Source organism: Gadus chalcogrammus, chromosome 18, assembly GCF_026213295.1.
Source record: "Gadus chalcogrammus isolate NIFS_2021 chromosome 18, NIFS_Gcha_1.0, whole genome shotgun sequence".
NCBI lineage: Eukaryota > Metazoa > Chordata > Actinopteri > Gadiformes > Gadidae > Gadus > Gadus chalcogrammus.
Window position 1 is genome coordinate 13,801,445 of NC_079429.1, and position 25,000 is coordinate 13,826,444.

At 47.1% G+C, this 25,000-nt stretch overlaps 1 protein-coding gene across 1 annotated transcript in view; it reads right to left on the bottom strand.

Moving 5' to 3' along the window:
- LOC130371848 (protein sidekick-2-like) overlaps positions 1-25,000 on the bottom strand; it is a 248,184-nt gene that overhangs the window by 48,910 nt on the left and 174,274 nt on the right. The window contains exons 2-4 of the mRNA XM_056577708.1: positions 13,764-13,923; positions 4,893-4,999; positions 1,308-1,455 (exon numbers count right to left, since the gene is read on the bottom strand). Of these exons, the coding sequence (XP_056433683.1) occupies positions 1,308-1,455; positions 4,893-4,999; positions 13,764-13,923 (415 nt within the window). The remainder of the gene's footprint in view (positions 1-1,307; positions 1,456-4,892; positions 5,000-13,763; positions 13,924-25,000) is intronic.

A 25,000-nucleotide genomic window follows, 5' to 3' on the forward strand; every position in this document is an offset into this window, starting at 1 on the left:
GATGATTCCCATGCTGAACAGGAGCTGGGGCAGTCTTTTCTCTTCACCTTTGGCATCAATAAAACTCTCCTGTTCCTTAAATATGAACTAGAATCAGTCGCAAGGAAACAAAATGCTGATAAGTCCATTGTTTTAGTTGTTTTTTAAAAGTGTCTAAAGTGGTGGTGAATCTGGGGATAAATGTCTCACTATCACGGTCAGGCAGAAATACAAGCAGACGACCACACATAAACACAGACCCAAGCCTTCAAGCTGAAAAGCATGCATGCTTTGGGTCAGAGGGAGCTGTAATTCCAATTCAACTCTTAATTTAAACCACTCAACTCCCCCCCACCATTCTCACTTTTATTTTAAGTGGTGAAACTGAGAAGGCAAAAACAAGAATCTCATTTCCCATTATCAGCCTTATTACAGGGAAGTATGTGTGGGTGAGTGATTGTGTCTGTGTGTTTGTGTGTGTGTGTGTGTGTGTGTGTGTGTGTGTGTGTGTGTGTGTGTGTGTGTGTGTGTGTGTGTGTGTGTGTGTGTGTGTGTGTGTGTGTGTGTGTGTGTGTGTGTGTGTGTGTGTGTGTATGTGCCTATGTGTGTGTGTTGTGGTTCCACCTCATCAGAAATTGGGTCAGAGGGCCCCGTGAAAGACTGAGACCTGAGAAATACACATATCTCAGTTCAGAGAACAAATAGTCAAATCTGACAAATAAAGATCCACAGAATCCCAGAGGACCGAATGTGCAGTGAGAGACGGGGAAGGGTTCAACGCCTCCCTCAACCTGACGCTTCGGCCGGAGATGGTACAAGCAGCACCCACGAGAAGAAATACCTCTCCATTTTGTTCTGCTTTTGTCTGCTTTGTACTCCCCCATGCACATACAAGCAGGGAGCTACTATTTCATCATCACGTCAAATCAACTTCACCATTCAAAAAAGTAGGACAAAATATGAAATAATATTCTAGAAATCAGGCAAACAGAGTGACAAACAACATATGGGACCCGTCTACGGCTCTGCAGACGAGACAACGGGACAAACACAAACAGCCACCAAAAACAAAACCCACACAGAACTCACAGCGCTTGGTGAGACACAAAAAAAAACCAAAGTGATGTAATTTGAATCAACAAACAAACACATACTTCGATTTAAAGGTGAACAGGGTCACCCAAGGACACCCGGCCAAAACAAAACCCAAAATGAAGGCTCGAAAGCAGCCCACCCAAGACATTAAAGTAACACATACAGCGACAAACAACAAGAAGACTTTAACTGCAAAAACCCAGAAATCTCACGGAGCGCCGGAGCTGACTTACATGCGGCTGCTGGGCGGAATCTTGCGGCCGTCGCGGTACCATGTGACCTGCGGCTGGGGGAAGCTGCGGATGCGTGGCGCCGGGACCACCGCCCCCTCGCCCTGGGAGACGGACTGGGCGCGCTCGCCCTCCTCGAAGCTCCCCATGACTAGACCGCCGCAGAGAGAAGAAACACACAAACACACAGGAGAATGAGGATGACACGTTGACGCAACGGAACACGCAACCGGATATAAGGACCTATGGGGGACTGGGGGACGGGGGGTTGGGGGGTGAGGGGGGGACGGGGGGTGCGAAGACCCCCGGTTTGACTTTAAAAAGTTTTTTCCCGTGTGCCTGCGCCACGGGCAGACTGAATGTGTTGGCGACGGATTGTTGCCGCGACAACGCCACCCGAGACATGTTGTCAGGAGGAGGCAGTGGAGCGGACAAGCAGCAGTGTGGGGGGCGGGGGGGGAGGGAGGGAGGGGGAGACGTGTCTCCCATCTCCGTCTTATCTCACACATCTGAATCCATTCCATTCCAACGGTGGCTCGTTAGAGGAGACTGTGGAAAGTGCCGGGAGAGAAATCCACGGCATTAGTGTCGGCTTCAGATTCTTTCCCCACTGTGTTTTTCGTAGTTGCTCGCGATTATTATATTTTCCATTCAATCTTTCTTTTCATCAATGAGAAAAAGCCTTTTTTGTGAGGGGAGCCGTACCGCACCCGGAGGCTTGTCTGGTGGTCCGGTTGAGCCACCGGGTACCGGGGGGGGGCTTGGGTGGCAGCCCAGCGGGGCGGCGACAGCGCGCTCTTTAATTGATTGGACTATAAGACCACTTCAAAGTTCTCCATTCCCATCTGGGCTCGACGCGCCCCGGCTGGCACGGCGTGTTATGATGTGGTGATGGGGCTGAAAAGGCTTTTGATGTCATCCCCGGCAAAGTGGCTACACACACTCAAATAACGAGTGCGTCGGAAATACACTGCAAAAGCAGACAGTTATCAATTAATTAATTGAAGTTATTTTAGAGAGGGTGCCAACACGCACATTAGGCGGCATCGGATCTGGATGGCAATCTTCTCTCTGCCTCTCTGTCTGCCACTATTTCTCCATGTGAGCGTTTCTCCTGCTTCTCCTGCCCACTGACTCCTCTCCAGGCACCCCAACCCCCCCCTCCCAATCCTCACATGAACTACAGCGATGTGTCGTCCCATGCTGTCTCATTATTCAGGACGTGTGGCTGGTGGAATCTTAATTGTGTTGCCACAAGGTTATTATACATAAACCTTGAACACTACATTTCTCCTACGCACGACTCATTCTCTCTCTCTCTTTATAATTTCAACTCTGTGCTCTTCCGCTCTGTTCGTGTGGTCCTTGGTTCTCTCCGTTCGCCCGTAGCACGGTGTCGCATGAGCGAGTCCGACTGGGGAATGTCGGCGTTGGCTGGAAGAGAGTGTGCAGTGTGGAGGGAGACAACTCGAAACGCAGACAGATGGAACAGACGGAAAGGGGACGTCATCCAATCGGAGGAGAGGGTCACACAAGTGGGCGGGTGGGGAATAATCATGAATAATCAGGAGAGATGAGAGACACGGTATAGATCCAGTGGGGGCCGATGCAGAGGAGGATTAAATGGTAGTGTGTAAGTGTGTGCATATCTTTTATTGTGTGTGTGTGTGTGTGTGTGTGTGTGTTTGTGCTGCCGTGACTTTGTGTGTGTGTGTGTGTGTGTGTTCGGGGTGTTTTCGACATGCTCTGAGCAGACATCCTCTTAGGGCCAGTGTTCCAGGCAGCAATCCATTTGTATGCAGTTGTAATACAAGTAAGAGGAACGGATTGGCGATGGGTACGGTTGGAGTCAGCGTCTACACACCCTGTGACTGTGTGTGTCTGTCAACACATTTGTTATTGTTCCCCTACCCCACCGTCTCCTTTCTCTAGATCTGTTTATCTCCCCTCTCATCATGTCATGGCTGACTGATCACATTGTTCTGTCGGAGAGTCCAGGGGATCACATGTGAGTGCGTGACTAGTGTGTGTGTGTGTGTGTGTGTGTGTGTGTGTGTGTGGACGGAGGGAGAGGGGTGCTGCGTGCAGGGGACTCGGCGAGATATCGCTCTCAGACACGTCGACGGGGCGCCTGTAATTGCTCATTAACAAAGCATGAAGAAAAACAACATCTAGCGTCTAGCATCCCCAAAAAAGACCAGCGCGCCGCCAGACATCAGAGCGGCGCTTTCACCGGGGGAACGACAGATGTTGTTGACAGAAAAAGGATAACAACACGCACACAAAAAAAAATAAAAAGGTAGCCGGGAATAAGCGGGCGGTCGTCTTGGAACGGCGTGAAGTCAAGAAACAACAAGGCGACACCAAGCACCTGATTAGCACGGCCAGCCGTGGCAGTCGGCGGGACGGGTGGGTGGCCGACCTGGAATGTGAAGAAGGTAGAGCTCCGCCCCCCCGCCGCCGCCCTCACCCGTCCAGCAGCTGGTTCCCCCCCCGCCTGCCTCTCCTCTCTCCCGGTCAGACCTTGAACTAAAGGCACCCATGCACTCATGCTGTGCACAAAGGGCAGACAATGCATGCGATGCATTTACAAACACACAAGGCGATGTTCTCTCTCTCTCTCTCCCACATGCACACAAATGCCACACACGCACACGTTCATGCATTACACTTACACCCACATGCACACATGCGTGTACACACACACACACACACACACACACAAAAACACACACACACACAAACACACGCACAAACTTGCACATGCATGTTATGTTCAGCTGGTACTTGCATACACATGCACTTAGATATACACGCACACACACACACACACACACACGAGGCAAGCGCCTGCTTGCCTCGGCACATTGCCATAGCGATCGATTTGAGTGACGTAGCTGCTTGTGCAAAGGAGTGTTTAAGTGTTGGAGTGCAGAAGCAAGTGACACAGAAAGACAGGCTGGTTGCAGGGTTCATTGTAGAAGACATGCTTCCCCCGTCGACTATTGAATCGCCCAAATTTAGAAAAATACTAGATAAAATACCTGCGACTCGCAAGCCAACATCTGACAGGAAAACATTTTCCCATTTCCTTAACAAGAGTAATACCAACATGGAATCGAAGCTCCAAATAATTTTCGAGACCTCCCGGGACACATTTGGTCCGCCAAGAACAAAAGTTACTTAGGAATGACGGTTCATTGACCACTTAATTTGTGTTCTCATTTTTCCCAAAGCCTGTGTTTTGAAACTTGTGTGTTGCTACTGATTGACGTCAACTCACCATAGCCTACTTTATCCTGTTGTTTGTGGATTTTACAGTGAGGCATTTCTTTGTTTAATCAGGGATATTGTTCTTGGTTTTATATGGTTTTATATGCTATTTTGTATAGATTTATACAATAAACACTAAGTGATGATAGGGCTATGATGTTCGTCCATGGATCTACAGTCAACAGTAGTAACCGCAGTAACTAGTAAAGTAATCTCATTACAATTTAGAGAAGTAACTAGTGATAAGTAACTAATTACTTTTTTTTAAAAACTACCCCAACACTGATACACATACACGCTCCAGTCTCTACTTACAGGCCACCTGCACCTCAGTCCTCCTCTGCAGCAGCGCCCCCACCCTGTTCCTCACGATGCAGCGGTAGAAGCCAGCATGGGAGTGGTCCAGCGAGGGGATCAGATACCTGCAACACACAGACACACACACAGACACACACGCACACACACACACACACACACACACACACATAAACACACACACACACACACACACACACACACACACACACACACACACACACACACACACACACACACACACACACACACACACACACACAAGCACACACATTGGAATTCCATGTCAGGATAGAATAGCAGTAAGGCAATAGAGTGTGTTGAGTGATGTACGGATCACAATACTACACTGAACACGTCCATACAGAGAATAATTAATGGTACAAAAAACAGGAGTGTGTTTGGATATTGGCTGGTTGAGGCAGCCTCACCTGGCCCCGAGTCAGACTGAATGGATTCTGGGGCCGAGTTAGTCTGCCTGTCCGCCTGTTGTGCTTTGAGTAATGAATGTGCAAGAGGGTAAACCAGCCATCACCACCACATGCATTAAGGAGATGTCCTAAATGGAAGCATGGATCAACATCTGATGTACCACTGTCCATCTACTTAACTACAACAAACTGCCTTTCGAGTGGCTTTTAGCACTGGTATGGTCTTCCAAAAACACACAGATAGTTCACACTGGTAGCCTGAGTTGGTGACAACTCTTGGTGACAAGAGGTGGTGGGCAAACGGCTGGGACTCTTACAGTATCATCGGTTACGCTAGTCCCAGCAACAGAATAAAACGTCCACTCTCCTCCAACCAGAAACACACAAACACAACATCAAACAACACAGATTCTTAATTCAAACATAGAAGTCAAAACTTCCAAAATGGAACGGATATACACCGTGTCCTGAGAGAGAGAGAGAGAGAGAGAGAGAGAGAGAGAGAGAGAGAGAGAGAGAGAGAGAGAGAGAGAGAGAGAGAGAGAGAGAGAGAGAGAGAGAGAGAGACCAAGGACCCAGTTCTGTTCCAGATACATGGACGCTGCAGGATAACACCCACATGAATGTATTTGCGTACGGCCCCTCCCTAATAGAGGAGCAAGGTCAGGGAGGACACGGGGGCTTAGCTGCTGTTTATTCCACCGCTAACGCTTCTTTAGTGACAACTCCCTCCAGAGAGACCCATGCTGAGCCCCAAAGAGTACACACACACACACACACACACACACACACACACACACACACACACACACACACACACACACACACACACACACACACACACACACACACACACAAACACACAGACACCTGCATTCAGCTGCCAAGTTAAACACCCCAAACTCAATATGTTTGCACTCCCTCCCTCATACACATTGTGTGTGGGTGTGTGTTTGCGTTTTTGTGTGTGTGTGCGTATGTGTCTATGTGGTTGTGTGTGCAAGCGTGTGCATGTGTGTGCAAAAAATGTACATGTGTGTGTGCGTGTTTGTGTGCATGTCTGTCTGTGTGCGTGCGTGCGTGCGTGCGTGCGTGCGTGCGTGCGTGCGTGCGTGCGTGCGTGCGTGCGTGCGTGTGTGTGTGTGTGTGTGCGCGCGTGTGTGTGTGTGTGCGTGTGTGCGTGTGTGCGTGCATGCGTGTGTGTGTGTGTGTCTAATTATCCCCCCTGATGCAATGGAAAGAAATGCGTGTCACCTACGGACCACGCAGTCTCCCCGGGACTGACCTTGGCTTTTATCTCTCATTGATTCTTTGGCTGCAATGTGTCCTTCCAACCAGCAGGGGGACAGAGCATCTGTGTATGATCTGCGTTTTAATGTTACTCTTGTTTGCTATGTAAGCTAAGCTTCATGGAACTGAAGTCCACTTGATGATTTAATGACGTACTTTTGCGTAAACGAATGCCTGTCTTGTAAGCTTGTTTCTTTACTCCCTCTAAACAAGAACAAAAGGGGCTAAACTTGTCCAATCAGCAATCAATGACTATTGTTCAGCTTTACCTTTGGGGATTTATTTCTGTGTGTCAACAGCATTAAGTTGCTGCTGTGTATTTGTGTGTATGAGTGTGTGTGCTTGCTTAAGGCTTTTGAGGAATTTGCAAGTGAGATTTTTCTTCCTGAGCTAAAAGTCTGGGCTAGGCTCAAAATCGTTTAATCCTCACACGAATGTGTAAATCTCCCTCCAGAATTGAAAGTGGAGGAGGGGAAGGGGGTAATTCTCATTCAAAACAATGCGTTCATCTCTAATCTAAATCATTTAATGCATTTCCAAACATCTCAACCCAGACACACATCACAACAAAGGGAGGGAATCATTGACACAATAGGGAGAGACAAAATAGGCAGCCAGGTGTTGTGAAAGCAACAGCTAGGGATGTTTCCCTACAACCTGTTGTGATGCAGTGGCCGAATAAAGGAAAGGGCTAATTTGCTGAAAGACCACTTGGCCGCTGACTGGTCAGTTTCCACAGTGCAGCTATTGACCTTACAGAGAACAAGAGAGATGAGAGAGAGAGAGAGAGAGAGAGAGAGAGAGAGAGAGAGAGAGAGAGAGAGAGAGAGAGAGCGGTGAGGATTCCCTCCTCTATTAGGAGCCACAATCTTTTGTAAGGTCCCCGCCCCCCCCATCTCACTCCCACACACACACACAAACCCACAAAAACACCCATCCAGCCAGCCACAGACACACACTCAATCTTTCTCTCTCCCTCTCGCAAACACACACACAGAAGCTTTTTCCCAATGTGAAGAAAGCAAGCTCAACGGCTGCCTTTTTAAGGACGCTACATTATAGAACGCCGACAAGCACTGTTCCACTGTTGAGAACATGGAAATTTGCGCCCTTTATTTGTACAGAATTCCGAGACTTTTCAAGGATGCATCGATGGATCCTCAACGAGCCAAAATACCCACAATCCTTTGTGTTCACATGCTGCGCGGGGTATTTAAAAAATGCGTATGGAAAGCGATACGTTGCTTTACACCAGTGAAGTTATTCAACGTTTTCAGAAATATTTTTTGCTGTATTGCTTGTTATGATCAATCATTTAATTGCAAAAAATTTACCTATGGGATTTTTTTCAAAGTTTTTGCAACGTAATGATGGGCTGTTTTTTGCATGGATTGATTTGTTTTAATATGTAAGCAGCTGGTGTTTATACAAACTACTGTCGCCAATAACAATTTAAACAATTGAAATTGAAACAAAACAATTGCATACTCTCACTCCCTCTCCCTCTCAAACACAGCCACCCTCACTCTCTCTCACCCTGTCCCCCTCCCACACACACACTATCTCTGTCTATCTTTACATATGTTGCAGAAGGCCCCTCCCCCCGGTTTCTTGCTATAATGAATATAATTAACCTTTCCTCTGCGCCGCGGCCCCAGACGGGGATGAGCACTCAGCGGAGTCCGAGCGCCGGACAGAGATTGATCGCCGTCCTGGCGGACAGTGGCGGACCTTTAGGTCTTTTTAATTACCCCCCTCACACACACACACACACACACACACACACACACACACACACACACACACACACACACACACACACACACACACACACACACACACTGCCAGATCACACACACACACACACACACACACACACACACACACACACACACACACACACACACACACACACACACACACACACACACACACACACACACACACACACACACACACACACACACACACATTCACACACACGCACTGGAAAAAAGGAGGGAGAGAGGAAGAGGTAGAGAGAAAGATAAGAGAGGGAGAGAGTGATAAGAGAGAAAAAGAGATACAGTGAGATGAGGAAGAGGTAATCAACGGTGACAGGTGGGAGGAAGATACATAAACAAAAATGGACATGAACAGTTGTGAGGGAAGACGGTGCGGAGATGGACGTCTGAAGAAATCCATATATATGGCTGTTGATACAGTACAGAGCACAGAGCCACAAAAGATGTACGCTGTTATGACAAAGCAGCCCAGACGAAGGGACTGACAGCATTCGATATACTGCCTAGAAATATGAACTCATTGCATGGGGCCAGGTATCAGCTGACAAGCGTATATGCAGCGAACCGGTTGAAGAAAAGTATCATTAAACACCTTCTAAGTACAATAATGATGGACATGTAATAAAAAAAGGCTTTTACATTTGTTCATGGTTAAACTGAATCATAGGCTAAGATTGGAATCTCTCAAGGATTCATTTTTTACAATATTCGTCATGCACTCATATAAATGACTTGTTAAATCCTATGATATGCATGCATATCATAGGATCGCACGTATATACGGAGTATACGTGCAACCTCACAACTCACACATAAATATAAATAAAAAGAACAGAAGGCACCTGCCTAGACACACATACACACACACACACACACACACACACACACACACACACACACACACACACAGACACACAATAGCATTCATACATACATCCAAACAGCACACTGCATCATCTCTCTTGCTATTTCCTTCCTGTTTTTCATCCGTTGTCATTTTTTTTTCTCCATTCCCTCCTCTACCCTTTTACCAAGCTTTTTCCCTGCAGTTTTGGTGATTCACTCCTCTCCTACTCTCGCCAGGGGGAGCAGAGAGGGAGAGAGAGAGAGAGAAAGAGAGAGAGAGAGAGCAAGAGAAAGCGAGAGATCAAGAGAGAGAAAGAGAGAGAATGAGATAGCGAGAGAGAGAGAGAGAACAAGAGAGAGAGATAGCGAGAGAGAGACAGAGTGCACAGGGCAAGTAAGAGAGGCAAAGTGCGAGAGCGAGAGAAGTGCTGTGTCCTCGGGCAGAGGATAATAGGGCTCGGGGAGAGAATGTGAAGGTGAGTAGTGGTGAGGATGTCAGTAAGTAAGATGTCTGCTTGGTGCAGGTGGTGACTCCATTTGGGTCATACGGTGGTGGAGCACTGCTCCCATTGATGTCTGCTGACCTGCCACTGGTGGCCATGTTGGAGCATAAGTGCACAGTTTAGGGCTCGATCCAACGTGAGCTTCTTCCTGCATCGGTCTGACAACGGGCCTTTCGTGTCCCGCCTCACGTATCTGAGGTCCGGGCTCTTCTGAGTGTATGCATCTCTCTCGATGGAGAAATGGACTGCATCTTGAATCTTAAAAAAAGTAGAGTACGTGAATGTGAAAACAGGTACCGTGGATTTCTATTTCTCTTTCGTACAAGGGAATGTCATTTGAAACCCAACGACCCGATCGTTAATTCAATCCAACCAGCCGAGGTTGGTAGTTGTTATTGTCCACAAACAGCGGTGGATGGATACAAGGGAAGGATGTGCCCTTCAGCACGGTGGCTCGCAGCCCCGACCCACAGATAATAATGGGATCATTGTTAACAACCGTGTCATTGATACACTGCTACAGTCCGCACCGCAAGATTATATTAGCCGGCAGTTGATAATGCTCTTCCTGATTGAATTCAAATGTTATTTTGTTATTCAATGTCCATGGCTCCCATTTCATTGGATGGGGCTGTTGGGGGAAGGGAAGGATCAATGAGCAATGACTCCCGTTATATCGTATATATTCAGAATCTGGGCGTTAAAGCCATTGAGGCATTTTGCTGCATTGAGACTCTCTCTCTAATTGAGGCGTTGACACAAAGTGTTAATTAAGATAACACTCATTCATATATTAATTATTATAAGATATATTATCATATGAATGACCATTTTAATAGGGCACTTGAAGGGACACACGTTTGTTTGTGTGTTCTCCAGGCACAACGAACACGACGGCTAAATGTGATACGCAGTGATACGCAGTGATAGGATGTTTTACCCAGTGATAGGCTGTGATATGATGTGATAGGCTGTGATAGGCTTTGATACGATGTGATAGGCTGTGATAGGCTGTGATATGATGTGATAGGCTGTGATAGGCTTTGATACGATGTGATAGGCTGTGATACACAGTGATACTCATTGATAGCCGTGATGGGCTGTGATATGCATTGATACGATTTGCGGGGAAAGAGTGGCGGCTTTTTCCGAAGCCGTGTTCTCAATTACCGTACATAAACGCCTACTCTAAATGTAAATGCCGTCGTGGGTTTCATGCACTCACAGAAACTGAATAAAACACGCAGGTATGGATACACGAGGACAGACGAAATGACACACCATTATGACATAAATAGACCAAAATAAATCTAAAATAGCAAGTTTTAGCTTTTTCCAATTTGCAGCCAAAGCATGGCTTTAATAACGCAAACTCCAAACCCGAACGCCCGACGTTAATCGATAAAGATGCACATGGCGCTGCGGGTTCTGAGTGGACAGGAGCTAAGAAATAATGTGTTTAATAATTTGGTATTTGACATTATTTTAATGAGATGCAGGCAGCGATACATGCTTTGCACCGTCCTGTATAGGGGCAGGAGCTTGGGAAACAGAACTCCCACCATTTAATCAGCACTCGTTACTTTGTTTGGTCGTCACTCTTGGCTTGGATTACACGGTCAAATCGCCGCTGACAACCTCCCAGGCTTCATCTTTCAATTAATCTCAACAATGACAAACAACGACGGCGGAGATACACCAATCAGGCCAGTGTGGTTGTGTGTGCAAGTGTGCATGCCTTGTGTGTGTGTCAGTAAGGATTATAGGATTGATATGATCTCCCTTTTGTTAATTAAGTTGTCTTTTAATTTAGAGATAAAGGCCTTGAAATGATTATGTCGGATTTTCACGGAATATATTGTAGAAGACATTGTGTTAATTTTTGTGTGTGTGTGTGTGTGTGTGTGTGTGTGTGTGTGTGTGTGTGTGTGTGTGTGTGTGTGTGTGTGTGTGTGTGTGTGTGTGTGTGTGTGTGTGCGTGTGTGTGTGTGTGTGTTTGTGTGTGTGAGTGTTTTTGGATTCATGTTGATCCTGTGCATATCTGACCTGGCTTGATGAAAGCCTATTCTCTGCGTTGTGATTGTCTCTCCCACTCTTATTCCTCAAATAAATTAACATTCCAGCAGTTATGTGCTGAGGCTCTTCCTAGCACACTCACACCCGCAACCACAGGTGTTAAAAACCCTTTCAATACGCTTCTGAGGCTCAAAACAAACCCATGCATGCACGCACACAGAGACACACAGAACTAATACAAACCGTTCTTGTCTTATCTTGCCCTGCCAACACCCACACATACACACATCATACAGCCCTGCCCTAAACCACATGTTCAATATAAGACATGATATATATAGTGCCTTAAAGGTACAATATGCAAAATGGTTTGCTTTGAATTGTGCTTTCAAACACATCCTGTCATCTAGACGCCAACACTAAGGCTACATGGATGTAGGGGGAACAGTTTGAAGCAGCAATCTCATGCTCAACGTAGACAGGAAATCGTGCATATTGTCCCCCCCTCGTGCAGAAGACTCCCTCTCACCCTCTCTCTCTCTCTAACTCTATCCCAATGTCTCTCTCCCATCACCCGGTATTGATCCGTTTCCAGGGAACAGAAGGTCGCGCTGCCTACGGTCGGTATTTAAAGCCACCCTCAGCTGCAGGGGACCTTTATCATAACCTCATTAACACGGGCCCCCCACGCCTCACCTCACACAGCCCTGCACCGGGGGGGCCGGGGACGAGCCGAGGGCCACACACACGTGTACTCTGCAGAGCAAACACACAAGTCATGGCTTTTTCTAACCAACAGCCAGTAAGCATTTTAACCACACACACACACACACACACACACACACACACACACACACACACACACACACACACACACACACACACACACACACACACACACACATCCAATCCCACACTTGATCAACAGCTCAGTCATGCGCCCTATCGCTAAATTACTCACTCCATCAGCCAATCAGGGGCTGGCTCCTCGAGGCAGCCGGAGCTGCACTCTGAACCCTGCAGCATGTTACTGCAGACCTGATCTCAAGTCTGCTTTTATCTCCTTTGGGGGACGGGTCAGCTCCATCAGCAACCGTGTTAACCACCTTTTTTCACCCCCACGCAGATGGACGTACACACACACATTCTCACGCACGCACGCACACACACACGCACGCACCCTCGAACACACACACACACACACGACACACACACACACACACGTGGTGCAGCCACCCCTCTCTGGGAGATAAGAGCAGTGTTTGCCACAGGATTGGGATCTCTCGGTTAACATTAAAAGACACTTCATCCACTGCACGAAACTCTCTCCCCCCCTCCATCAGGATGCCCCCGACCCCTTGCTCTCCCCCTCGACAGGGGTGGGATGAATCTGGTGTGGTGATTCATGCACAGAGGGAGACGTGTGGGGCATCATCAGCGGTCATGCTCGTTTCCTTTATGTATCGGGTGCGTCAGGTGAATACCTTTTCTAGAGGTGAAGTGCTGTATTTCCTCGGTCGCTTGGCTTTATGACCGCATTAGCAATGAGTCTCTGGGTTTCTAATGGTGATATCTAAATACGAGGGTTGTTGAACCAGAATAACGTAGATTAATTTGTTCACGGTGAGTCAGGGCACCAACATCAAGCCCCCGTTCTGTGTCTCTCTCTCTCTCTCTGTCTCTCTCCCTCCCCTCGTTCCCCTCTCTTCCTCCCTCCCCTCGCTTTTCTCCTCTCCCTCCCCTCCCTTTTCTCCTTCTTTTTTTCTCCCTCCCATCTCTCTCCTTTCCTCCCCACCTTCCTCTCCCTCCCTCCCTCTCTCCCTCCCCTCCCTCCCTCTCTCTCTCCTTCCCCTCCCTTCCTCCCTCTCTCCCTGCCATCTCTCTCCCCCCCTCCCTCTCTCCCTCCCTCCCTCTCTCCCTTCCTCCCTCCCTCCCTCCCTCTCTCTCTCCCTCCCTCCCTCCCTCCCTCCCTCCCTCCCTCCCTCCCTCCCAGGCTCTCACCTGTATTCCAGTGAGAAGCGGGTGAGCTCGGTGCCGTTGTGGATCCACTTGAACTCCAGGGGCCAGCTGCCCTCCGCCATGCAGGTGAGCACCAGCCTGTTGCGCTCCAGGTGCAGCTGGGAGCGCACCGGCTCCGTCTTGAAGTAGGGAGGGACGTCGTCTGAGGAGGAACATAGAAAACCCATTGAGTCGAACAGGAACAGAACCAATGTTAACACTGACTCTGACAGGAACAACGTTAACATTGACCTTACAGGAAAAGGACCGGCGTTCCCATTGACCTTACAGGAAAACGAACAACGTTCCCATTGACCTTACAGGAAAAGGAACAACGTTAACATTGACCTTACAGGAAAAGGACCAACGTTCCCATTGACTAACATGAACATGACTAACGTTCCCATTGACTCTAACATGACCAACATTCCCATTGGCGTTAACATGACCAACGTTCCCATTGACCTTACATTGACATGAACACGTAATCACAACAAGAACATGAACAGGCCCAACGTTATTTCGTATTGGCAAAGAAACTCAGGAAGATTGCGAAGAAAATAAAACTTGAATCTCACGTCAATTGCAAATGTGGTGCTACTATAGATTTGGTTTGGGTGTGAATGAGGGGTCTGGTTAACTTTTCTGTTTGTGTGTGTATGTGTGTGCATGTGTGTGTGTCTGTGTGTGAGTATGTGTGTGTGTGTGTGTGTGTGTGTGTGTGTGTGTGTGTGTGTGTGTGTGTGTGTGTGTGTGTGTGTGTGTGTGTGTGTGTGTGTGTGAGAGAAGAAGCAGATTGCTTTTTCTAAATTGGTCAGGGGCAGACAGGAGGAACGGGGATGTGAGGTGAATGCACTAAACTCTGCCACTTCCCTCCCCACCCCGCTACGTTTCCCCATGTCGTCTCCATTTCTGGTGACTGTGGGATTCAGGGACACGCTGAACTGAGGGTGACACACCAGCGCAGTTCCTCAAACACACACACACACACACACACACACACACACACACACACACACACACACATGCACACAGACACACACACAAATGTGCTAAACACACAAATACGCACGTGACCGCGCACACATGCATACAGAATTACGCTTACCACACACACACACACACACACATGCATGTACTCACCACTTGAACACACGCAGACACAAATGTGCTAAACACACACACATATGTGCTAACCACACACACACACACACGCACGCACGCACGCACGCACACACACACACACACACACACACACACACACACACACACACACACACACACACACACACACACACACACACACACACACACACACACACACACACACAGGTACACACATACACACACAGAAACCCACTTCCCCACATCTCAATATACAGTCTGTCTCTCTATGTGGTGCTTTCAATATCTCACCCATGATAAATGAGTAAAAACAGAGTGCACTCGATGATCATTGTAAATATAGAACAAATTAATTGGATGGTTGGATAATATAATTATCAAATTGACTGATAATCAACCATTGAAATTAAACTGTCAGAGTGATCTATAGGCTGGGTTTGCACTCGTTCTCACTCGTTCCCCCATGCTGCCGGGGAGGTGTGCGGGACGTGTGTGAGACGTTAGAGCAGGTGGAAATAAATAGAGACACTGAAAAATGTGTTGATGTATTTTAAGCATTTGGATTTGTTTAATTTCACTTAGATATGCATTGCTGGGTTATGATTGGAACATACTTCTGCTCGGGTTGCGTTCACTTATGAGGGCATGATGGAGAATTAAACGGAAAAAGTATTTTGATTTTTACTTACAATATTATACAAAAATGTAGAAACCAGGTGTCCCTTTGTATTTCAGTTTGCGCTTTAGAACAAGGGAGCTTACAGAAAGGTCCAACCGCTAACATATCAAAACATCTGCTTAATGCATATTTAGTTTCTCTACGGATCCAGACCATTAAGCACAAACTGTTAAACAACAGTGTTGTCCATTATTATACAAATGCCCGACGTTAAAAACTCCACGTAGATACACTTAACACTTTTTCCCGCTGTTTTAGACTACCACTTTGTGGTACATTATTTCAAGCTAGTCTGATGCCGTCTTTGACTGCCAAAGAACAACCCCACAATTTGTACGCAAGTGCCGGCTAATGGCTGTTTGTCCATTTGAGGGGGATTCTCAGGTTTACTCTGACAGCTGCTGCGATTTAAGGCGGTCAGATTAAAAGCATTGATGGGGTGATGAAGGAGGAAACAAGACAGAAAGAAAGAGCTATATAGATACAAAGATAGATGCATGGATAGATAGATAGACAGATAGAGAGAGTCGCAGAGAGAGAAATGAGTGAGTGAGTGAGTGAGTGAGCTAGTGAGAGAGAGAGAGAGAGAGAGAGAGAGAGAGAGAGAGAGAGAGAGAGAGAGAGAGAGAGAGAAAGAGAGAGAGAAAGAGAGAGAGAAAGAGAGAGAGAGAGAGAGAGAGAGAGAGAGAGAGAGAGAGAGAGAGAGAGAGAGAGAGAGAGAGAGAGAAGAGAGAGAGAAAGAGAGAGAGAGAGAGAGAGAGAGAGAGAGAGAGAGAGAGAGAGAGAGAGAGAGAGAGAGAGAGAGAGAAAGAGAGAGAGAGAAAGAGAGAGAGAGAGAGAGAGAGAGAGAGTGAGAGAGAGAGTGAGACGGCTACAGTGACAGAGAGGACAGTAGATGATGAAGGGGGATGAGACGCTCAGCAGGGGGGATCTGATTAGATCACTGATTGACTAATTGTTCCCCAGCAGGGCACCCTGGGTCTTTCTTGTGTGATCAAAGCCAGAGGGAAGGGTGAGAAGGGAAGGTGGAACAAAGGGTGAGAGGGAGGAAGGGAGGGAGGGAGGGAGGGAGGGAGGGAGGGAGGGAGGGAGGGATGTAAACAGGTAAATTCAGACAGACCACGCACACATGCTAAAACAAACATTGACTTTCATGTAGGCTGGTGGAATGGGAGGAAACAGGGACAGGGAAGGTGTCTTGCACGAGATGTTCATGTGTGTGTGTGTGTGTGTGTGTGTGTGTGGGTGTGTGTGTGTGTGTGTGTGTGTGTGTGTGTGTGTGTGTGTGTGTGTGTGTGTGTGTGTGTGTGTGTGTGTGTGTGTGTGTGTGTGTGTGTGTGTGTGCGTGTGCGGGGGTCAGGGGGTTGGATGGAGCCACCCAGTCGCCACAAGGAGACATAGCTACCGGTAATTGTATGTTTCTGCAAACCACGGAACCCAAAAATACGCTTTGATATCAACGTTTCTGGATACGGGTAAAATGGTCATGGCTTCCTGTGGTCCACAAGAAACAATGTGGTTGATAATTAAGATCATTTAAATAGATTCCACTTTACATCAGTATAAATTAAGCAACTATTTATATGTATCTCTGTTATTCCCATAAATATGCATTTTGCCATGATCATTGAGTCCAAAAACAGAAAGAGTGAGAGGTTATATACCTTAGTATATGTCTATTTCATAGTCAGTGGGATCGTGTTTACGTTAAAATTGAAACGCCTTTTGGCAGCTCTGTTGCCACGCGTTGCATCGTTATGGCAACGATTGCACCTTGGTTTGAAGTAAAAGTTGGCTTAATAATTCCTCTTTTAATTAGTGAATGAATGAAGTGCCCCATGTGGGTGACTTTTCAGTACATTGTGATCATATAACATGCATTATGTGTCAATGTATTAAATACAGGATATATGCGTGCATGTTACAGAAAAAATGAAAGAACTGCTATAGGTCGTAAACAAGCGCATATGGAGACTCGAGAACTGGGGCCAGGGGGACTCCCAGCTAAATCAGTTTTGAAATGTGTTAAAATATATAATCAAGGTTATTTATTCAACATATTATTGTTGCCTACCCCCACAAGCAGTTAAAACACTCCAGGTTGATGAACACGTATCTGGAAATGTTGATATTGAACTTTCCTTTGCTTGAGAGACGTTGTGATTGAACGTATGAAGAAATAAAACAGCTAGGTTTCATTCTGGCGATGGGGTTGGATGGAGCACTCAATAGATGGCCCTGTTAGTGCAGTCCAAGACTCATACATAACCAGCAGGCTGGGAGCTAGACAGGCTGTCTCGGGACCGGGCCAGCGCTAGGTAGCATGTTGACGCTAATGAACGAGGGGACAGGTGAACGGATGGTTCTCTATGGGCGATTCGTTAGTGCTGACCCGCTAGCCGCGCTGTCTTAGCTTTAGCGTGAGAGGCCCCAGCTCACCCCTTGTGCAGGGTTAGAGTCGCTGAAGGAATAGATAAGGCTAGTTTTGCAGAATAATAGATGAAAGAGAATAGGGGGATTTTTGCAATAGAATAGATAATAAAAAGGTAACGGTTGTTTCTTATCCTGCCATTGTTTCATGTTGTGAAGAAATTCCAGTCAGAGCATTGACCGATGTGTTGGACGGCAGATCTAAGGGGATAAGAGGTGAACGATAGCATGCAGTGTGTCATTATGTATATTTTGTTTTATGCTCACATGCACGTATCGTGCAGACACATTAATGCCGTACATCAACGTCGAGGGCAATCGGCGACAGCTTGTGTGCTGCTGTGAGGCTCAGGGAAAAGGGAGCGATCACGCCTGAGGCTTGAAATCACCTAGACAACGGCCACACTTTCATAACCACAACAATGCTAATTATGTATCAGGCACTTTTCCCTCGCAGGTCTCAGCAAAGCAATTGTCGTCTGCAGACAGCCTTGTCTGGAAGGAGACGCACACAAACACACAAACAGACAGAAAGTCAAGGAAAAACTCCAACAAGCTAGCAGCCAACCAGAGGATCCGGTTTAATCCTGAGAAGGAACGCCGCGGGGAGCGCATTACACACCGCATGCCACCGCCATCGCATTCAACGCTCGCTGCAGAGACACAATGAAGGTTCACAACTATGCCAAGGGCAGGGTGTTCTGCCACAGTGTGCATATGAGAGCGAGTGTGTGTGTGTAGTTTTGTGTGCGTGTGTGTGTGTGTGTGTGCATGCGTGCTGTTGAGAATGTGGGTGACTGAGGGGTCGTGTGGACAAGAGGGGGGGGGGGGGGGAGAAGCAATTACTACGTGATGGAGCACCTCATTTGCATACTTTGCATCACAGGCCACAAGATAATCCTTAGCGTGCCAGTTTAGTTTTGCAAGTTGTGTTTGCAATTGTTTGCGGTTTTGTGTGTGTGTGCGTTGGTGTGTGTGTGGGGTGTGTGTGGTGTGTGTTTGTATGTGTGTGTGTGGGAGGGGGGGGGATGGGGGGGTTACGACTGTGTGTGTGTAAGTGTGCTTGTATGTGTTTGTGTGTGTGTGTGTGTCTGTGTGTGTGTGTGCAAACGCGCGTGCATGTGCGCGATCATCGCCCCTAGTTTGCAGCACAGTCAGTTAGACACCATTAGAACAGCGCCAGGTACAAAAGCCTGCCCTCGGGTCGGACATCCATAATTCAGCAGAACCTCGAGAATTCTTTCCTGAAACAACGTCAGCCGTAAATGGGGACCTTCTTACTCTATTTCGTACTTTTTCTATTTCTAATAACAATTGGTTAAAAATATCTCTCTCCAGGGAGAGATTGTTTGAAGTTTCGGGGATATCACGCAACCGACTGTGCAACACAATCTGCCGTTCACGCCAGCGTTGCCGAAGGGCATACATGACAGGAACGAATGGTATTGCGTTTCCGCAATGCAGATAGTTGTGATTCCTGTTGACTGCCGAGAACCCAACAGCGGGAATCGCCGGGAAGGTTCCGGAAGGTTTTTCCGCACAGAAAAACAACAGACGTTGGAACGGTGATTGACACGGGCGCTGGGTTCAAATTCCGGGCATACGCTACAAACTCTGTACCTGAACTGTACCATATCCGGTGCATGTTGGGACATGCGTTTCCCGAGAAGCTTGACCCTCTCTCGGACGCTGCATGCGAACGCTGCCCAGACAGAGCAGATACACGTCGACAAACACACACCTCGCCACCGTTGTCCCCAGCTCGTGAGGTCAGAGAGTGTACTAACAGGCACGGAAAGAGTGTTAGAAGATTGTTCAACACAAAGTGGAAAAGGGATTTTACCCCCGTTTTCGGGGGTAAAATCGATGGAATTAGATGGAATCTATGGGAGTAGTTGACTTTGTTGATGATCCTTTGACCAAATATTACCACGTTAATGGGGAACACATCCAACTTATTCCAGCACCTGCGACAGAGGCATGCGGTGGACTGGCAGGTATGTGTAGCATCGAGGGATGCAGATGCCAGCTCGAGCAACAAAGCACCTGTAAAGAAAGCAGGAAACCTTGGTAGCAGCATTTTCATTAAATCGTTGTTCCGCAAGAAAACATATAACATCGGAAAATACATGGTCCCTATCCATAAAGAAGAATAGGGGGTTTGTTACGATGCTAAACACGATGGGAGCATATATATTGGTTATTTTCGTTTATTTGGAGAAAAGATCTTGTTAGAACAAATCTAGAGCCAAATCGCCAAGGCCTAAGGGAAAACACACTCTTACTACTTCAATCTAACTGTCTGCATCCCGATTGCCCCTTAGAAATGCTTATTGGAAGGTGTGATTTTCTGTTTTAAATCAATTTGCACTACGCCAACGCATAAGAAAAGCATATAGACCAAGTCTAGACTAACTGGCACCGGAAAAGCAATGTTGGAGTCCAACTCAATGTCTGATAATCCATGTGTACGGATTATCCAAAACAAGAAGACGCTAATGCAGTAGGGCTGCTCTTTGACCGCAGTGACTGCTCACTCAGCACGCCAATGAAATGAGCGTATCAAACACCCTGGATCAGGCTCACACAAAGGAAGGGAGGCGTGAGTTTATGCAGCGATGGGAGATGCAAGACACGCGCAACGCAAATGAGATCCATCATGTTACAAGCGATCGACCTGTACACTCATTCATATACATCGCATCGCCCTTTTGACCCTCCAAAGTTGGATTATGATGGAGTGAGTTTTTTCAAGTTCCGTGTGTTTATTGGGTAAGCCGTGTCAGGCCACTTCGTCCTCAGTTTGTAATCTTCGATCAAATGCTAAACTACCGCTTGCTTCGAATGAGGAGCCCCTTCCGACGACCCCTGGAGCAGCACCTGAGTGCGCTGAAAAAAGCCTTCCACTTTGCAGCACCCTCAAACTATTTGAAGTGGGGTTAACCTTCAAGGTCAACTTTACTCGTGGGAGTTTGTTTCTCGAGGCATGCTTAAATCCTTGAGCCCAGCCTTGATGGAGAACACTGCAGGAGCTTGTTGCCTTTCGCCACAAAAATCACCAGTTTTCTTGTTTAAGAGTCTTAATCCTTTGCCTGTTTGCTGTTTCATTTTATATGTCTTGTGTAATTTGTCGGTGTCTGTCATGTGTTGCTGTGATTGTGCTGCTGTCTGGTCTCTCTTGTGAATAGATGCTTAACCTTAATGAGATTTCCACAAACACACACACACACACACACACACACACACACACACACACACACACACACACACACACACACACACACACACACACACACACACACACACGAAGTAAGGATAATCGATTGACTTCACATAATTACAATGACGTTCACAAGTGTGAGTGTAGGAAAAACAAGAGTTGTTGACTTGATTAACAGTAGCCTTAGCACAAGCTAGTGGCTAGTCACACACACAGTCACACACACACAGTCACACGTACACCCCCCCCCCCCCCCCCCCCCCCCACACACACACACACATACACACATACAAGTGAGTTCAAGGCTGAAGGCGCCCAGCAGGCTGTTTCCCAGTCCCTGGAGGCTCTGGGATCTGCGGTGCTAGCCACTAGCTACCGCTCTCTCCTTGTTAAACCCCCAGGAGCCCAGCGCTCTCGGGCACATAATACATATTTCAGCTGCAGCCCAGGGGCCGGCTAACACACACACACACACACACACACACACACACACACACACACACACACACACACACACACACACACACACACACACACACACACACACACACACACACACACACACACACACACACAAACACACACACACACACACACAGACACACAAACACATAAATAAACACATAAAGACAAACAAACTAAAAATACCCCCACACACTCACGTGTGTATGTCTAGTATGTTTTGTGTTTGACTAACTTTCATACTTCATACTGTTTACTTGACACATACTGCAGAGCAGTATGTGTGTGTGCTCGCGTGTGTGTCTATATGTGTTTGTGTGTGTGTGTGTGTGTGTGTGTGTGTGTGTGTGTGTGTGGGTGTGTGTGTCTGTGTGTGTCTGTGTGTGTCTGTGCATGTGTGTGTTTGTGTGTGTGCGATTGTGTGCCTACATTAAACATATCTGAAGAGACATCTGCATGAAGATTCAAATTAGCTCAAATAATCAAATAATAAATGAACATACACGTAAACGCACACACACCAGTTATTTGGCAGTGCTTATTTGCATTACTTAGTTAAAAAGTAGCTTGCCTTGATATCACCACACATTTCATGTGTGGAAATGCACGGTGTGTGCATTTTTATGTGTGTGTGTGTGTGTGTGTGTGTGTGTGTGTGTGTGTGTGTGTGTGTGTGTGTGTGTGTGTGTGTGTGTGTGCATATGCGCGTATGCGTGTGTGTGTTTCTGTGTGTGTGCGTGTGTGTGTGTGTGATGCATATCCAGATATGATCTAACTGAGTTGCTAATGGCCCCACAGGGTGTTCAAATCTGTTCCGCTGTCTGTTGTTATTGAGCACACCTGCCTGGCTGTGTGACTGTGTACTATTGTTCGACTGTGTGTGTGTTTCATCCCGGAGATACACAGTGTAAGCCAGCTGCATATACTGATCGCCACTTAAAAAAAAATATATACTTGTGGATCCTGCACATATACTCTTACACACACACGCACACACACACACACACACACACACACACACACACACACACACACACACACACACACACACACACACACACACACACACACACACACACACACACACACACGCAGACACATACACATACACACACACACACACACACACACACACAGAGGCACACACACAAAAACACACAAACAAGCAGACACAAACAAACAAACAGATGAACGCCTAACACTGACACGTTTCAGCCTGCAATTAAAAAATAAACGAAAATCCTGTTCAGTCATGTTGTCTTTCGCAGGAAAGTTCTAGAACATTTCCTGCATGGGGTCATGTGTGAATGGGAACAGGGATCCAAATCCTTGAAATTTGGCCAGCCATTTTCCTACCTCAAGATCTAGTGACACTTTCAGAACACTGCCTGTACAGCTGTGTTGTGAATGAAAGCATAGAGGGACTAAAGGGTACCATTCATCTGACATGAGTGGCCTTCCCCATTCCGCTGATGATAAATATCAATCTGCAAATGTTTATCTTAACAATTTTATAACAATATCAATAAAGCTTTTTTTGCTTGCAAACCATCTCCTTTTTCATTCCGCTCTGTTTTATAGCGGCTGGCATCCATGAGTGCATTACCGCCCCCTGCTGGACGGTCCCTTAGCCCGTCTACTCGTGCATTGCTATTTCTTGTGTGAAACGGAAATTTTCCAGAACGTAGCTGCTAGTAAAACTCACAATTGATACCTTTAAGGTTATCCAAGTGATATACGGAGATCTGTTTGTCAAAGAGGCTTAGAAGCCAGTCTTTCTATGCTGTGCCTTTCATGGAACAGCATTGATGCTCCTCCATCTTTCTTAATGAAATGCGTTGGCCTCTACAACGCATTTTTGTGTCGTTTTTTTTGTATTTTACTGCCGAGTCATTCATCTCCGTCAGATGGCAATCCATCAAAGCACTCTCTCTCTCTTGTTGGATGCATACCCCTATATCTCTCTCTCTCTCTCTCTCTCTCTCTCTCTCTCTCTCTCTCTCTCTCTCTCTCTCTCTCTCTCTCTCTCTCTCTCTCTCTCTCTCTCTCTCTCTCTCTCTCTCTCTCTCTCTCTCTCTCTCTCTCACTCTCTCTCTCCCTCCCCCCCCTCTCTCTCTCTCACAGGGCCACAAGGGCCCCATGCATAGGGTTCAGGGGACCGTGTCTCATGACAGGTGCAGACGTAGCGTACTCAAACCCTGCTGAGGTCCCAGGAGGTGTTCTAATAACACATGACCTCCGTGTTGTGTTTCCTGGGTCAAGTCATCGTCTCTGTGCGGCCATCTCCAATGATGTCCCAATTAGATTCCCTTCACTAAAACACATTCAAACTGCTTTTTACACTTTTTAATTTTAACATTCTGGGTAGTTGAAAGCTCTCCTAACACCATCTGCATTCGCATTACATTGAATAATTTAGCAGTTGTTATCCGGGAGGACTTGTAACAATTCCGTTTCTAAACTTCCGCTTATAGGGTCTCTTTGATGAGGCCCAAGAGAAGCCTCTTTACATAAGTGGTACATTCCTATTTTTCCCTCTAACATCGCGGCGGACCTCTCACCCTCCTCCACCACCTCCCATTACTTACACACAACTCTTAACCTATTTCCCTCAACTTCCTGCTCCTCACTGCTCTCCCCCTCTCCATGCGCAAACACCATCATGTTCTTCAGCTGGTGGTGGGTGGATGGGCCGGTGGAGTAGGGGGGAACGGGCCTGGCAGACATCAATCTCCCCCGCTAAAACATTAAAGGCCCCTGCTTCCCTAAACAGCCCAGGCCAAGGGGGACGGCGGCTCATAAATCTAGCGCCTAACCTTTAGGCGCGACAGGCTAGCACTTTCTGCGCGCCTGCTTACCTTTATCACTCACTCTGGTGGCGTGCTCCTCCTCACAGCCGCCGCGGCTAATGCCCTACTGGAGACGCGCTAAGAGGCTCACGCTAGGCAGCCCTGCTGCCCGATGATACACTTTTAATAGGGCATCCGTGTGTGTGTGTGTGTGTGTGTGTGATGGGGGCTGTGTGTGTGTTTGTGTGTGTGTGATGGGGGCTGTGTGTGTGTTTGTGTGTGTGAATGAAGCTGTGTTTGTGTTTCTGTGTGTGTGTGTGCGTGTGTGTGTGTGTGTGTGTGTGTGTGTGTGTGTGTGTGTGTGTGTGTGTGTATTTGTGTGTGATGAGGCTGTGTGTGTGATTCTGTGTGTGTGCTGGTGTGTGTGTGTGTGTATGTGAAGGGGCTGTGTGTGTGTTTGTGTGTGTTTCTGTTTGTGTGTGGACCCCTGTACGTGTCACTGAGTTAAGGTTAGGAGCGAAGCCTCAGGAGAACA